Below are 17,072 nucleotides of genomic sequence, written 5' to 3' on the forward strand. Positions count from 1 at the left end.
ATCTAAAGCTAAAATTCCTAGAAGAAAATGTTATAAATGTTTGTGACCCTGGATTAGGCAATGATTTTTCACATATGATAACAAAAACACAAATGACCAGAACAATAAATAAACAGATATGTCCTCGTGCTGAAACTTTTATATTTCAAAGGTCACTATCAAGAAAGTAAAAGCTAGGAGATATAGCTTAATTGTAAAGTGTATTCTTAGCATGCAACAAGCCCTGGATTTGATCCTTAGCACAAAAAGAAGGAGGAGGAAAAGGGGGAGAGAGGAAGAGGAAGGGAAGGAGGAAGTGGAGGAAAAGGAGGGAAGGATTGGTTTGAATAAATTCTCCAAAGAAGATCTACAACTGGCCAATAAGCACGAAGAGGCCAACATTATTAGTTGCTTTGGAAATGCAATACAAACCACAATGACATACAATGTCACATCTGTTAGGATGTCTAGGATTTTAGAGAATGTGCAATGAAGTGTTAGAAAGTGAGACTACAAATTAATAATAAGAAAAAAATAGAACCTGTATACTACTGGTAGGAATGTAAAAACGTAGGAACTTTGGAATTTGTCAATTCCTCCAAAAGTCAAAGCAAACTTACAATATGACTTAGCTTCTATTTCTGAAAACACAAATCCAAAGTAGGTGTGTTAGCTCACGCCTGCAAGCCTAGCTAGTCAGGGGGCTGAGATCTGAGGATTGTAGTTGGAAGCTAGCCTATGCAAGAAAGTCTGTGAGACTCTGACCTTCAATGAACAACAATAACAACAAAAAAGCCAGAAACAGAACTATGGTTCAAGTGGCAGAGTGCTAAGACTTGAGCACAAAAGCTTAGGGACAGTGCCCAGATCCTGAGTTCAAGCCTCAGGACTAGCACAAAAAACAAAACACAAGCAAAAAACCTATAAACCCCACAAAAATGAACACAGTAGTCCTACTTTAAGAACACTTTCATTTTTCTCCTTCAATCATACCATGAAGTCAGAAATCAGAAATCATTAAACAGAGAACTCCAGAAGAATTGTGTGTGTGTGTGTGTGTGTGTGTGTGCTGTTCCTGGGGCTTGAACTCAGGGCCTGGCCACGGTTCCTGAGCTCTACCACTTGGGCCACAGTTCCACTTCTAACTTTTGGTAGTTTTACTGGAAATACCAGTTTCAGGGCCTTTCCTGCACAGGCTATCCTCAAATCATGATCCTCAGATTCTAACCTGCTGAGTAGTGAAGATTATAGTGTGAGCCACCAGAAGTACACAATTTTGACATTTTAACCTGTATACTATTCTGAGTATCATAAGGAAATCTACTGTTGTCCTGTCTAATCCTTCCTGCAATGTGAACCAGACCTGTGTCCAGCATACTTACACTACATACATGTCATGTGGCCAGCTCAGTTACCACAGGAATGAAGTACTTGTGTTCTAGCAAATGGTAGAGCACTAGCCTTGAGCAAAAAAGCTCAGCCAACAATGCCCAGGATCTGAGTTCAAGTCCCAGAACTGGCACCAAAAAACCCCAGAACAAAAACAACGCCCCCCCCAACCCAAATGTCAATTATGAGTACAATGAATGACAAAGTACTCAGTAACAATGGTATAGACAAGGCTCGATGTCAGTGGCCAAACCCCAGGTGCTGGGGGCTTACCCCAGTACCAAAACACACACAAAAAATTTTTAATGGTATAGACAATGAAGTTTTCCATATATGTACAGAAAGAAACAGTATGGAAGAGCTTGACACCATCCATGATCTTAGGCATCAATTGGGTGTTTTAAAATGTATTCCGCATGGATAATGGAGGGCTAATGTTCACAGCAGCATTACTCTTAACAGCTCAAAAGTATAAAGAAGCTAGGCACTGATGGCTCATGCCTGTAATCCTAACTGTACAGGAGGCTGAGATCAGAGGATCATGGTTTAAGGCCAACCCTGGCAGGAAAGTCCATGAAACACTTATCTACAATTAACTGGCAAAAAAAACAAAACAAAACAAAACAAACAAAAATCCAGAAGTGAAGGTGTGTCTAATGTAGTAGAGTATCTCTCTAAGGAATAGCATCAAGGTCCTGAGTTCAAGTCCAAGCACTGGCACACGCGCATGCGCACACACACACACACAAGCAAACAATCCAAATGTCCATCAACTGAACAGATCTAGATAGTGGATAATGTAGTATAATAGTCACTCCTTATCCATGAGGGATCTGTTCCAAGATCCCTGGTGGTTGCCTAAACCTACAGATAATACCAAACTCTTTAGATGTTTTTTCCCCATACACACATATATATGATGAAGTAAAAGCTACACACTGGATACAGTAAGGTACTAGCAACTAACACTAAATAGAAGCCTAACAATACACTGTAATAAAAGTCATGAGAATGAGGTCCCTTTCATTTTCACTTAAAGGAAGCCACTTTACAGCTTCTTCTTGGCACACCTAGATTGCTAGACACTCAAGAGCTTTGGGGCCATTATTAAATAAAGAAGAGTTAAGTCAACACTGTGAAACTGACCGGGAAACTGACTAATGGGCTACTGACTAAGTGATTCATGTCCTACTAGGGACAGCAGGAATTTTCCTTGCACTGTTTAGAATGGCACACTATTTAAAACTTGGGAATTACTTGTTTTTAGAATTTTTCACTTAACACTTTTGGACCATGGTTGCCTATGGAATTGAAACCGCAGTAAGGAGGACCTCAAAATTATATATGCAGATACCATGTAACAATACGAACAGACCTTGAAAACAAGGCCAAATGAAATCAGCTACAAAGAACTATATGTTGTATGAACCATTTATATGTGTTACCTATAGTCGGCAAACTCCAGAGTCTGAAAGTATGTTAGTGACTCTCTTAGGTTGGGGAAGGGGAGTAAGAGTGTTAAAGTTACTGGGTAGTGGTTACAGGGTTGGGGGGAGGGGAAATATCACAGAATTAGATTCACAATTTTGTGAATATACTAAAAACTACTGAACTGTACACCTTAAAAGTGTGAATTTCATGATATGTGAATTATATTTCAACTAAAAAGTAATCCAAGCTGGTCACTGGTGTGGCTCACACTTTAATCCTAGCTATTTAGGAAGCTGAGATCTGAGGATCATGGTTCAAAGCCAGCTTGGGCAGGATATTTTATGAGACTCTCATGTCCAATGAACCACCAGAAAACCAGAAATGGTGCTGTGATCAAAGTATCAGAGTGCTACCCCTGAGCAAAAGAGCTCAGGGATGGGGTCCAGGCTCTGGGTTCAAGCTCTACAACCAACAACAACAACAAAATACAATCCACACCATAGCCAAACAGGGTTCTCTGAGTCTACCCTGTCCACAGCTAGTAACACAAGAAATAGAACACAACTGGAACAATTCCAGAGGGACACTAATGGTATAAAGGTTAAGAGAAAAATTTATAGAGACCCCTCACACCCTGCAGAAGAGGATGACAAAGCTATCAGAACCTGTCTACCCAGTGTGTGTGTGTGTGTGTGTGTCTGTCTGTCTGTCCTGAAGCTTGGGTACTGTCCAGAGCTTTCATTCTTAAGGCTAGTGTTCTACTAGAGCCACGGCTTCACATCCTGGCTTTTTTGATGGTTAACTGGAGATAAGAATCTTGAGGACTTTCCTGTTCCAACTGGCTTTAAACCATGATCCTTAGGTCTCAGCTCCTGAGTAGCTAGGATTACAGGTGTCAATCACCAGCACCTGGCTCCTATTGAGGCTTTTTTTTTTTTTTTTGCCAGTCCTGAGGCTTGGGTACTGTCCTTGGGTTTTCTCAAGACTAGTGCTCTGCCACTTAATACACTGGTTCTTAATTGGGTATAACTTTACCTCAAAGGAGGATACTGGACAAGTCTGGAAAGACTTTCAGTTGCCACAAGTAGGTGAAAAGTACTACTGACCTTGGGGGAACAGAGGCCAGAAATGCTGCTCAACAATGCACAAGCTATACATTCCAGTCAACAGAGTCACCGCTGAGAAATCCGGACTTAATTTAATGGTGGGCTAATTACTTTTCAATCCCTGCCTTGACATTAATTCAAATATGTCCAAACTGCTCCAAGTCGGAACTCATGCCCCAAACTAAAACCATCACGTAGGCTGGTGCCAGGCCTACTTCAGGCAGGTTTGTCTCAGAAGAGTATTCAGGGCCTTTAGATACTCCAAGTTGGGCAAGCCTAGAGCAGCTAGGAAGATCATCGCTTCTCAAAGGTACAGGTCTTAAGCAACAAATTACTCTCCAACAGCTGCTTATCCAAATTACATCCTTACAACGAGAAACAAGGCTTTTTAAAAGTAATAACCAGGGAAATTAAAATAATAAGTTTTTTTTTTCCTCACATAAGTACAGGTACAACAGAAAGGGATCAATAACATAAGCTGCTGGCTTGAGATACAGACATATCCCAGCAGCTCATACCACCCTTTCCACATGGCCCTTCCCAGCTTAGTGGCTGGAAGCTAAGAGATTGGGTCTTAACCTGTGACACAGCGGGGGTCCCCTGACAAGGTGAGACTGATATAGAAATGAACTCTTTCCTATCTTCACCACATATGGAAAAAAACAATAAGTTATCTGTAAAACTATTACTCAATGAAAACTGCTCCTAGTATTTATTTATACTACTAAAAATTTCCAAGATAAATGTGATCCAAAGCCAGTCCAGGCAGAAAAATCCATGAGACTCTAACCACCAAAAAAGCTGGAAGTGGAGCTGTGGCTCAAGTGGTAAAGGACTAGATTTGAGCAAGAAAACTCAGTGACAGCACCCAACCACTGAGTTTAAGCCCCAGGACCAACACAACCCCCCCCCTACCCCGTCCCAACCACCACACACACACCTGAAACTCCAAGTCTATATACTCTTTTAGGACCTGATCTATTCATGAGTTATTCTCCATGTCAGTAAGTCCACAGCCATACCACTTCCTAACTCAGCTATACCATTTACTAACAGTATAAAACCTATTGGCATGGCTCTAACATTTTTTTTTTCTTTTTTGCCAGTTCTGGAACTTGAACTCAGAGCTTGGGCACTGTCCTTGGACACTATTTGCTCAAGGCTAGTGCTCTGTCACTTGAGCCACAGTGCCACTTCTGGCTTTTTCTGAGTATGTGGTACTGAGGAACCAAACCCAGGGCTTTGTGCACGCTAGACGAGCACTCTACCACTAGGCTACACTCCTGGCCTAACATTTGATTTTATTTACTTCTTTCCATTAGACTTCTAAATTGTATTTCAGTATCTTGCTACAAATCCTAGAATAACTACATTTATTCATGCATCTGTTTTGTAGTTGCCTGCTTTTTTTTTCCCTTAGAACAAATTCTTAGAAGTTTTTTCTTGCCAGTTACAGGGCTGAATTCAGGGCCTTGAATTCTTAGTTTGCTTGCTCATAGCTAATGCTTTACTATATGAGCCATGCTTCAAATTTGGCTTTTTGCTGGTTACTTGAAGATAAAGTATATTACCTTTCTGCCCAGGCTGGTTTTGAACTTCAGTTCTCCAGGTCTCAAGCTCTTAGGTGGAGCTAGTATTACAGAAGCCACCAGTGCAGTGCCTAGCTCTAGCTGCCCCCTCCTCCCTTTTTTTCAGTGCCAGTTCTGGGGCTTGAACTCAGGGCCTGGGCTCTGTCCCCGAGCCCCTTTGTGCCCAAGGCCATAACTCTGCTACTTGAGTTCACAGTGCCACTTCTGGCTTTTTGGAGATAAGAGTTTCACAGATTTTACTGCTCAGGCTGGCTTTGAACTGTGATCCTCACATCTCAGCCTCCTGAGTAGCTAGGATTACAGGCATGAGCCACAGGTACCTGGCTGTCTAGGCATTTTTGCTTAAGGCTAGCACTCTACTACTTGGACCATAACTTCATTTCTAGCTTTTTGGTGGTTAATTAGAGTTAAGAGTCCCTGTGCTTACTTTGGCAGCACATACACCAAAATGGTAATAATATAAAGAAGGTTAGCATGATCCCTGAACATTCCATTAACAATGTCTTGCTTGGTAGCCTAGGCTAGCATCAAACTCATGATCCTTATGCTTCAGCCTCTGAATACTGGGGATACAGGTATGTGCCACCATGCCATGAGATTTAACAACTAATTCTGTTACCAGCAGCCCATGACTGTTACCCTATCCCAAAGGGAGATGTCTCCTATGAGAGGAAGGTGTCTATCCTCAGCTTAAGTACCCTGATGATATGCCCTAAAATGGTAATATTATCCTGTAACAGACTGATTCCTTACTTGGTTTCAAAATTAGTCTATGCCAGGTGTCAGCCATCTCTAATTCATCCTTACTATCTGATGGGAAACCTATCTTAAACATGCAGAGACCATTTTTGCTAAATAAAACGTCCCTTGGTAAAAGAAGACCACTCTGTGACCACAGTTTAATTCAAGTAAACTATGAATGTGCCAGTGGATGTGCTTTTGCTCACAGCCCACTCGATCTTCTAATCTAAGGATCAAAGTCCAGCCTATTTCCCCTCAAAGTCAAGCTTTACGGTTTGCTGGCTCAAGCTTGATGGTTGTGGATTTACAGGCAGGGTCAAGAACTCCAAGAGGAACTTACATAGAACTGAAAATGCAGGAACTGTGCCAGCACTCTGGGGGCCACGCCAGGGAAGGCAGCCAGAAGTGTTTGGAGGTACACTTCCAGATCCTTCTCCCTCTTCTCCACCAAGCTTCTTGAATTTTTGCCAATAATTTTTTTGGGTGGAAGTAGATTTTTATCAATTTTTCTCTCTGCAACAAGCTGTAAGAAAACAAGTATATCAACCACAGACCAACAAGTTCTGGCCTACATAAGACTAAAGTAAGCAGACGAGAGCAACACTGTCACAATTTTCTCAGCCTTTCCCAAAGTAGGACTAGGATTAGTCACTAAACTAGAGCACATGGCATTTGACCTCTTCAAATCCAATTAATATTAGAAATACCAACACAATTCCAGATGAGGAACTGCACCTGAAGACTTTGGAAATACTCAGAAACGTGGTATTTCTGGGCTCCTGAAATTTCAATCTCTTTCAAAGCATTAAGAAATGCAATGGGGGCAATGGGATGTCTTAAAGGCTCTCCCACTGCAAATAATCCTGAGAAAGATGGCAAAAGCAAATAAAGAAATGGAATCACAGCCAGATATTAAAGAATAGACTCTGGAATTGCTGTATTAAATGGAACAAGTTCAAACCTATCCTATCTCTAGAAAAGCCTCATATTCAAGCTAGAGTGACAATTATTAAATAAAAACTCATATATGCAGACTAGAGTTAATTTCCTAGGATCCACCTGTTCTTTTGTCAATTACATTTATAAGCTACCTTTATGTCTTTTTTTCTTTTCTGGGTTTTTGTTTTGGTAGATGTGGAGGTGGTTTTGCCCTGAAATGAATGTGGCACAATGGGAACATGGTCCCAAAGTTCCCAAGCCCTGAGAGACAATCTTCCAGCTACTAAAGGTTACCTTTTCATGCAGGTCATGGAAGTCACTGTAGCGGTGTTTGACTGTCCATTCATGGCTGCCATCTGTGACTTGGATGATATAAACCTACAACAGGAAAATGACAATCCTTGTGGCAAGGAGCATTAGATAACAAGGAATCCCTGCTTCACAATAACTACAGACATTTAGATATCTCCTCCCCTAACAGCAAAGCTGGAGACCCTTCCCTACCTGACAAACCCTTGCTGGAAAGCTGCAGCCTCCCTCAGCCTCCTCCAGAGCTCTAGCTTTAGGACTAGAAGGCACATGGGACAAAGCTGCAGTTTCTGCTACTGAGAAAGGTGACTCTACCATAATAAGGCGCCTCCTTGCTTTTGCTTCCTGCCTGTAGGTAACTCAAAACCCTACTTGAGCAGTGGGCAAGGCTATTCCTTCCAGGTCAGGTCTGGAAGGACGAGCTTTCCTGCCATACCACTTTCCATCCTGGAAGTAGATCCTTTTCAGCCTTTCAACTGGCATGTAGCTGGGACTTCTACTGCTGAACAGAGGTGAGGGCACCGAGCAGCTTCTGGTGGAGGCAGTGGTAATCAGCCCTAACAGGAGGCAGTATGGTTTAGTGCTTAAGAAACAACTGAGTCCAAAACTTGTTTCTGCCACTTCCTGATTGTGGCTAACGTGAGTGACTAGGAGCTCTTTCAGGTCTGTTACTCCATCTTTAAACCTGGTAAGTTCAAGGATCAAATAAGAAAATACTCATGAAATACTTCATGAGGGCTAGCAGTTTGGCCTAGTGATAGAATGCTTGCCTAGCATGCATAAAGCCCTTGGTTTGATTCCTCAGTGCCACATACACACACACAAAAAGCCAGAAGGGGGGGCTGTGGCTCAAGTGGTAGAATACTAGTCTTGATTTAAAAAAAAAAACAAAAAAACTTCAGGGACCTGGAGTTTGGCCTAGTGGTAGAGTGCTTGCCTAGCATGCATGAAGACCCAGGTTCAACTCCTTGGTACCACATACATAGAAAAAAGCCAGAAGTGGTGCTGAGGCTCAAGTGGTAGAGCTCTAGCCTTGAGAAGTCCAAGGACAGTGCTCAGGCCCTGAGCCCAAGCTCAGGACTGGCAAAACAACAACAACAACAACAACAACAAAAAACCCCAACAACCCTCAATGATAGTACCAAGGAACTGAGTTCAAGCCCCTGGACAGGTTAAAAAAAAGCTTCATGACCTAACAAGATAGATGTGCTAATAAACATCCAAGTTACATACTCAGGAACAGAACAGAGACAGTCTGGAAGTTACCCCCTTGCCTTAGTATGGGAGCAAAACCCAACAATAGGGAGAGTTTTTCTGAGACGACCCTCTAGCTGACTGTAACCAGTGGGTGATGGTGTATGAACCACCAGCTCAGGAACTTCAGCCTTAGCTAGACCAAGACCCTGGTCTTAGTTTACCTACCTCTCTTCAACAGGGAAGGGGAAGGAGGGAAGAATCAACCTGGCAGAAGCCTCTAATACTGACAAACAGGTTGGCCTGTTGCTTTCAGATCAACCCCCAGCCTGTCTTCCATCCTCAAGGATTCCTCTTTTTCTCATCCAGGAAAAGAAAAAGAGCCAGAGGAACAGACCTCAGGAGACAGGAGGAGGGTCAGGATGGGGGCCAAGGAGGAGTGGCACAGGCTGGGACAAGGCCCCCACCCACTCCCCACACAAAGAAAAGGAGGCTCTGGGAGGGGCTCACTGAACCCCTACCCCTGGGGTAAGTTTTTCCCTGGACAGCCCACCAGGGTCCTAGGCCTGGCATCCAATCCCACATGGACCTGGGTGGGTGGGGGTGAATCTCCTATCTTATCACTTTGGAGAACAGACCTCCCTTTTGTAGCCTCAGTCTCCCTCACAGCCTAGACATGTGTGTTGGCAGTTACAGCCCAATCTCGCCCCCACAGCCCAGAGCCGCGACGGCTTGTAAAATCTGGACCGCAGGCCTGAGTACACCCCCCCCCACGCCCCGCCGCCCTCGCGCTGCCTCTACCCACGGCAGGGCTAGTTCAGCTCTCCCCCAGACCCCTCAGGACCTGGGGCCCCGGGTTAGACTCCCACCCTCTCTTCTTCCCCCTATACCTGACAGCCCCCTCAATTCGCTGCGGCCGGGGCCCAGGATCAAAGCCGCCCAGGTGGCATCCTACCAGGCCTTGAGAAATCCCCGCCCAGGTACCCGCTCTCCCCAGATCCCCGCGAGTGGACGCTGCCTTTCTGCGGGCGAGGCCCCTCCCGGACCCCCGCCCCGGGCCCGCCCGGGAGCCCTCGCCCTCCCACCCGGGACCGGGACCCGCCCCATTCACGCAATCCCTGAGGAGGTCCTCCCGGCGGCGGGCCCCAGACCCCTTCCTCCAGCCCCCACCCCCACGTCGGGTGCCCGCGCCCCCTCCTCCCCGCACACCGTGTACGTGTCCACGAGCTCGGAGCCCACTACGCGAGCCTCCTTGGCCGGCTCAGCCTCCCGCTCGGGCCCGAAGCTACGTGCCGCTACCGCCGCCATGTTCCGGGCTCCGTCGCTGCCGCCGCCCGGCGCAGGACTGGCAGCAGTCGGGGGCGGGGTTAGCGTCCCCTCAGCCCCGGGCCCCCGCCGCCCCCCGCCCGCGCCGCCATCTTGGCCCTGCCGTCTTCCCTCGCCCCGCCCCCTTCCCGCCCCCTCCCCTCGCTCCCCGAGCCTGACGGGCTCGGCCGCGGCGCGCGTGCGCAGTCTGTGCCGGCCCGCTGGCTTCACTGGCTTAGTTGCGCGGTGGTTTGGTCCTGCAGATCCCCGGTGGAGGCCGCTGCGGATGGTCCTGGCCTCTTGGTCCTCAGGAAGGGAAGGCAGAAGCTCTGGGTCTCCCAAGATACCCAAAGCAAGTCCCTGCTCCCGCCTGGCCTTACTTTCCCCCTATGGAAGAAGGGAATCATTCACAACACTTCATCAGGCGGTCGGGTTCCTGAGCTGTGCTAGCTGAGAGCCTGAGCAGGGCCTAAATAACAGCGTGTGTGTGTGCGCGTATGTGTCGGTCCTGAGGTTTGAACCCAGGGCTTCCTGCCTGGTAACCAGGTATTCTGTAGCATGAGTCTGCTCTGCCTCCAGCCCCTTAGGTCTGGTTGTTTAGAGATAGGCTCCAGCTCCCCACCCCCACTCCACCACAGTCTGAACTCCAGCCTGCTGCTATTTACACCTTGCACAGCCATGCCTGGCTGACACAGACTTTTCTTTTCCTTCTTTTTTTTCTTTTTCCTTTTGTTCTTGGTGGTCATGAGTTTTTCCCCCCCCCCCCCCCCCCCCCGCTCAAGGCTAGCGAGCTTCCACTTTGAGTCACAACACCATTTCCGGTTTTCTGGTGGTTACCTGGAGATGAGGCTCTTGAGGACTTTCCTGCCCCAGATTGGCTTCCAACTGTGATCCTCAGATCTCAGCCTCCTGGATAGCTAGGATTGCAAGCATGAGCCATCAATGCCTGGCATACTGACTTTTCTTAGTCTTATTGACACTCAGATTTCTGTCATATTCACTCCTAGAGAACTGAGTTGATTCATGCCAAGGACGAGACAGGAGACCTGGTGTGTTAATGTGGGGGTTGGGGATGGGATCTTTATAAAGCAGGTTGCAGGCTGAGAGAAGGGAAAGGTACCATCCACTGGGCAAGGGTGATTTCTTGCCAGAGCTCAAACCAAAGGGGGGGGGGGGGGTCACAGACTAGCCTGGGACCCAAGAACTACAGTGCTAACCCCTAGGAAAACAGACACACAAGAAAAGGTGACAATCGGGATGTAGGGTACGGAAAGAGAGCTTGGCACAGGTCAGGCTCTGTGGGAGTGTTTGTTGAATGACTGAGGGCAGCTGACTCAAGCCCAGAATCAGCATTGCTCCCTGTGGGGTTATGGGAGGTCTGGCTGAAGGGCTCTAGGCTTCTCTGCCTTGATGGGTCAGTGACTTCCTTACCAGTATTATATGACTTTACTCAGATCCTGGTGTTTGAGGTTGTTCATGACAGGGCCCAAGAGTCCCAGCCTCTTCTTTTCATGTCTTCCCCAAATCTAGAGAGTGTAGCAAAAGGCAAGTACTGTCCAATCAGCCAGTTTTTGGTCAAATCAAGCCCCCCCTTTATCTTATCTGGAAAGTAGGGGTAATAGCACCTACCTCCTAAGTTGGATGGAAGGTTGAGCTGCTGCTGTGTATAAAAAGGAGTCTGGCCTGGGGCCTATTATTTTCCAGCTCTGGACCTGGATGTAGGATTTCATTCATTCAGGAAACTTTTCCTGAGATTCCCTTGTCGGGTATGTGGGGAACAGAGGACAAGAACTTTGGTCCTTGAAGCCCTTTATTGTTCCCTGTCCTGGGCAGAGGATACAGGAACTCAAGCCAGACTGAGATCACCCAGGCCAGGGGAGGGGGTGGAGGATACCACATGCAATGGTGGGCTGGGCTGGGAATGTGGGGCAGGGCTATTTAAGCTGAGGCTAAGTGCTGGCTGGCAACTTCAGCAGTCTGTCCTGTGAGCTCCAGCATGGATGACATTTACAAGGCTGCGGTGAGGGACTGGCCTGGGCAGGGCTGGGGGGAGCAGGGGGGATGTGTGGACCTATTGGGGACTTGACCCTTAGACATTTAGCATGGGCCTTTGGAAGAGTGGGGCTGGGGTTCGGTGGGGGGGGGGTGTAGAGAAGATGAGGGGCTCAGTGTCTGAAGAGTGGCTATTGGAATGGTACAGGGGGAAGTTTCAGCTTTTAGTATCTGGTGTCCCCTTCTGTTTCCAAGTGTCTGCAGTTTGTGTCATTGTCCTTTAAGTGAATCTCTGTATTTGTGATTGTTATCTGGATCTTTTGGTCTTTCTCAGTTTCCTTTTTTTTTTTTAATTTCTCCTGAACTGTCTCTCTGTGTCTCTGTTGCCTTCCCCCTTGTCCCACTCCCTATTTTGACCTCTCACATTCTGCTTCTCTTGATCTGCTGCCCCACTCCAGCCTTTTAGCTAGCTGAAGATACTTTGCAGGAGATTGTGAAGAGGGGATTGTAAAGAGAGGCAGAAGAGCCTGAATCTTGGGCTGGAGAAGGGGCTTTTGAAGGCTGAAGCAGAGAAAGATTAGACTAGGGGAGAACTAAGGGCCTAGCCCCCACATGGTCTGGCAGACTTGGGGTTTAGGGATGAGGGTAAGGATTGGAGACTTTGTAACCTCCTGAGATCACTGAGGGGTTTCAGATGCCATTCTAAACTGTGGGGAGGTGTCCCTCCTCCCACTCCAGACACAAGGACATCCAGGCACAGACAGCTGTTCCAGGGGAAACACCCCTCCCCTTAGCCCCTAGAATGTGGCCCCACTGCAGGGTAGGGGCAGGGAAGGTCTGCAGCTGACTCCAGAGGCAGTCCTGCCTGTCCTGCTGGAGCCCATGGAGCTGAGGAGGAGGGAGACAGCCCTCCACCCAGTGCCCATAGAAGGCTTGGAGGGGCTGGGGACTAATTTTGGCTCCTGAGGCAGTACTAGCAGCTAGAAAGCCTGATAACGCTGCCCCACCCCCTGCATACCAAAGTCCCCAGAACAATCACCAGGTTTAACTTTGTCTCCCTGTTAAAAATAGCCCAGTGGTCATCCTGGTCAGGTTACAGTGGGTGGCTTTGCTCATCCCTACATTGGTTTTATTGTTCCAACCTGAAGGGCAGCTGTCCCTCAGACCATACAGCTTAGGTTTCATTAGGGTGGCCCAAAGGGCATCCTGTGTTATGTGGGGTCACCTTGGACAATGGAACGAGTGCCCACCTGTCAGTCTGACCCCAGGCCCAGCCTCTGTGAGGCTAGCTGGGTAACTTCATGGCTTTAGAGGCAAGCAGGGAGGACGGAGGCCTCTATTCCATGACCTGGAAATGGCCACCTCTTTCTTGCTTCAGTCTTCCCGCCTGTGGAATGGGTTAGATTTCTCCACAGCAATTAAGGCTTGAGTCTGAATCTCAGGACCCCTTTTCCTCTCCAGGTAGAGCAGTTGACAGAGGAGCAGAAGAATGGTGAGTGTCCTTATCTTTCATGGGGAGAAAAGGGGGGGAAGGGAAAGGTTGGGAGGGCACTGAGAAAACTCCAGGCTGCAAGTCCAAGGCTACTGTTCCCTTGCTGTGCCCTTTTAGAGGGGGGTGGGCAGAATGGCAGGTGACCGCAGGAGTCTGGCCTTCTGAGTTCCTGCCTGCCAAGCCCTGGCTGCTCTGTCTCCTCACATGGCCGTTGAACACAGAGTTTAAGGCTGCCTTTGACATCTTCGTGCTGGGGGCTGAGGATGGCTGCATCAGCACCAAGGAGCTGGGCAAGGTGATGAGGATGCTGGGCCAGAACCCCACACCAGAGGAGCTGCAGGAGATGATCGATGAAGTGGATGAAGATGGTGAGCCTGCCCCCGTATCTCCAGACCCCATATCCTTAACACCCCACCTCTGTTAAGTCGAGAGATTTCTTTTTATTTTCAATCCCCAACCCTCAGTCATCTTATCTATAAAGTGGGCATGATGGCCGAATGAGCCTCAGAGAGTTAGTGGGTGGAGAGTGTTGCTTATGGTTTTCACTGGGGTCTAACAGCTGCCCTGCCCACCCAGGCAGCGGCACCGTGGACTTCGATGAGTTTCTGGTCATGATGGTGCGGTGTATGAAGGACGACAGCAAAGGGAAATCCGAGGAGGAGCTGTCAGACCTCTTCCGCATGTTTGACAAGTGAGCATAGATGCTTCACTTCTTGTCCTCTGACCCATCTCCCAGTGCCTCCATCCTCCTTTTCCCCCTCACACTGTCCTGCCTCAGTGTCTGAGGTCCCTCTTGCCTTCCCTGTAGGAATGCTGATGGTTACATTGATCTGGAGGAGCTGAAAATGATGTTGCAGGCTACAGGTGAGACCATCACAGAAGATGACATCGAGGAGCTCATGAAGGATGGCGACAAGAACAATGATGGCCGAATTGACTATGATGGTAAGGAGGGGAGGCAGGCAGACCTTCCTGATTCCCTGTGCTCCACCCTCTACCTGGTCCTCACCTCGGATCCATGCCTGCCTCTCTTTCCACAGAGTTCCTGGAGTTCATGAAGGGTGTGGAATAAGATGCCAACCTTTGCCCAAAGCTGCCTATGTCCACCTTCCCACTCCAGTCAGGTTCTGGGTTGGGGCAGGAGGGCAGATTCTCTATGTCCTGAGCTGGGCTGTGTCCTTGACTCCTAGCCCACCTCACTCCCTCCTCACCCTGTCCTGGAGAGTGCAAATAAAGCCTTGCTCCTTGGAGGATTAGTGTCTGGCTCTGATCCTAGTCCCAGGACCAAAGACTTTTCCTGTCAAGCCAGGCTGGCTGCAGGGATGCCTTCCTCTGTGCTCTGCTAACTGTGATTCCCAGGCCCTGCTCTGTAGCCGTCCAGCCTCTGGAGACTATGGTGGCCTCAGAACCCACATTTTCGTACTGTCCTGGGGCATTGCTTTAATAAGCTGGTGTGGCAATCCAGAGGGACCCTTACTTGGGGAGTGCATTTAGCTGCAGTAGGCCTTGAATATACCAGCAGCTTCTCAGTCTTGGAGGAAGTGATGTTAGATCCTTTAGAGCCCAGCAGATCCATAGCTCTAATTCATCTCTTGCTCATATTTCCCATGAGCAACCTTGATTCCCAGGCTGGGGGGAGGGGAGGAGGAGCACATAATCTGCCTGCACTCTATCACCTATTTCACGGGTGTGGATACCCTGGCCCAGACTGTCAAGGACATCTGGTGAGTTTTGGGAAGAACCCAGCCACCCAACTTCCAAGGTCCCTTGTCTCACGGATCAGGTCCAAACAAACATGGAGCTGATTTTCGGTTTCTGTGACCTTCAGGACCTAGCCTCCAGCCACCCAGGCCTCCGACCCTGACAAGGAAATAAAGGCTTGAGGCCTGGTGGCTTCCAGCTTAGTGGGGTACCCTGGCCAGAGTGGCACTGTTCAGAACAGTGTTGTTGGCCTTGAGGGTGGGTTCCATGTTTCAAGGAAGTGGAGGTGTTGGTAATGATGCTTGCAAGAGAGACAGCTGCCACAATCACCCAGGCTCTAGCCAGAATGTCAACAGCTGTCCTTTCTACCCTACTGCTTCTGCACCTGTGCCCAAGCCCAGGCATTTTCCAGACAGGCTGGGCATTCCAAAGACAATCTTGGAATTCTAGAGATTCCTCTGGTGGAAGCCAGAACTAGAAGGAGCTGCCTGGTCACGTGAAAGATCTGGGAAGAAGAGAAGGGATCTCACAGGCAAGTCCTTAGGAGCATGGAGATCTCTTATGCCTATACCAGAGTGACACTGGAGAAAAAGAGGGACCTCAGTAGAGAGTCTGGTCTGCCAATGCATCATCTAATCATTTGATCACTCACACATCATGTGCCAGCACAGGACTGGATGCTGGGACACATCAGAGAGAGTCCAGTGTATAACCTGTGGAATTTCTAGTTAGGGCAGGGAGATGAAGAGGATTATGATTTCACGGAGGAAACTAGTGTGGCAGCATAGAGCTATCCTGAAAGGCTTCCAAGAGGAGGTAACACTCATTATTTTAAGCAAGACTTGAAGAACGTCCGGGAATAAGCCATAGGAGCATCGGGGAAAAGATTCAAGAGTCTCAAGAGCAAAAGGGAACTGTTGGGTTGGAAGCCCCAGCAGCCTTAGAGAGAGGGGGGCAAAACCAGATCCTGTGAGACACCCAACTCATGTGAGGGGTTGAAGGGCTTTGGGACTGCAGCAGAGAGAAGGGCTATGGAGGAGACAGGACAAGGAGGAGACAAGGGCTGGAGGCGGGGACCGTGGTTTTCAGCACAGTAGATGCTGGAGTAGAAGGGTAGAGGGGGGTACATGGACCCAGGGAATAGTTTGCAACCAGAACTAGAATTTACTAGATTGACTATGCAAGGCATGGAATGCTGGACTAATTCCTGAGCTATGAAAGGCTGAGCACAGGTTCAGCATAGGGTTTTTAGGAAGTGCAGATTACTTTGTTTTAGCTTTGTTTTCCCTGTTAATAGTAAAGTAACAAGTTTCTCGCAACTGAAAGTAGAGTCCACACTGTTCAAGAAGTGGGGGGGGGGGGTAAGTCCCAGAGCAGGGAAATGTGTTGGGATCAGATGGCAGTTCTTACAGTACAGGGCTCCTCCCAAACCTCTCCTCCTGGGCTGTGCACCGATTGATGCCACCCTGGCTCTGTTTATTGGTTGTGCAGGAACCTAGGGCATTATGAGAAGCATTACAATAGATCACCTATTAAGGGTTTTTTCCCCCACCTTGAAATTTCAGAATTGCAGAAATGTTGTGAAAAACAATAGCACAAAGAACCCCTGAGTTAAACTTAGTCAACTTCTCCAACTTTACATCAGATTACCAGATCATAGGACAGTGATCAAATCCAGGAAATTAGCATGTCTATAATACTAACTCACCTTCTTCAGACCTTACTAAAATTTTGTTAATTACCCTGATAGAGTTCATTTCCTGGGCTACCTAATAGAGATCCCAAAGGTCCCGTACAACTCAGCCATCCTGGCTCCTCCTGCCCTCCCAGTCTGTCTTAGTCTTTCCTCATCCTTCAAGACCTTGGTACTTTGGTAGCACTAGGGGTGGAATTCAGGGCTTTGTG

General features: G+C 47.8%; 2 protein-coding genes across 3 annotated transcripts in view; one reads left to right on the forward strand and one right to left on the reverse strand.

Annotated features, from left to right (window-relative positions):
- The window catches only part of Nisch (nischarin), a 38,455-nt gene extending 28,347 nt beyond the window's left edge, over positions 1 to 10,108 (reverse strand). For both annotated transcript variants that reach the window (XM_090321548.1, XM_090321557.1), the window contains exons 1-3: positions 9,887 to 10,108; positions 7,469 to 7,552; positions 6,576 to 6,758 (exon numbers count right to left, since the gene is read on the reverse strand). In XM_090321548.1, the coding sequence (XP_090177674.1) occupies positions 6,576 to 6,758; positions 7,469 to 7,552; positions 9,887 to 9,985 (366 nt within the window). In that variant the 5' untranslated portion in view covers positions 9,986 to 10,108. The remainder of the gene's footprint in view (positions 1 to 6,575; positions 6,759 to 7,468; positions 7,553 to 9,886) is intronic.
- Positions 10,109 to 11,964: 1,856 nt separating this feature from the next.
- Tnnc1 (troponin C1, slow skeletal and cardiac type) lies at positions 11,965 to 14,716 on the forward strand. The gene is made up of 6 exons (XM_090355157.1): positions 11,965 to 12,002; positions 13,436 to 13,466; positions 13,688 to 13,834; positions 14,043 to 14,157; positions 14,275 to 14,411; positions 14,507 to 14,716. Exons 1-6 carry the CDS (start codon positions 11,979 to 11,981, stop codon positions 14,536 to 14,538), a joined length of 486 nt encoding a protein of 161 aa, XP_090211283.1. The 5' UTR covers positions 11,965 to 11,978; the 3' UTR covers positions 14,539 to 14,716.
- Positions 14,717 to 17,072: the final 2,356 nt, after the last annotated feature.

This window comes from Megascapheus bottae, chromosome 2, assembly GCF_031878675.1.
Source record: "Megascapheus bottae isolate mThoBot1 chromosome 2, mThoBot2.hap1, whole genome shotgun sequence".
NCBI classification, from domain to species: Eukaryota; Metazoa; Chordata; class Mammalia; order Rodentia; family Geomyidae; genus Megascapheus; species Megascapheus bottae.

Bases quoted from the DNA above. Each gene is read 5' to 3' on its own strand.
- Tnnc1 (XM_090355157.1), top strand. From the start codon at position 11,979: ATGGATGACATTTACAAGGCTGCG. The intron at 12,003-13,435 runs GTGAGGGACTGG...TTTCCTCTCCAG, and splicing joins ATGACATTTACAAGGCTGCG to GTAGAGCAGTTGACAGAGGA. The intron at 14,412-14,506 runs GTAAGGAGGGGA...CTCTTTCCACAG, and splicing joins TGGCCGAATTGACTATGATG to AGTTCCTGGAGTTCATGAAG.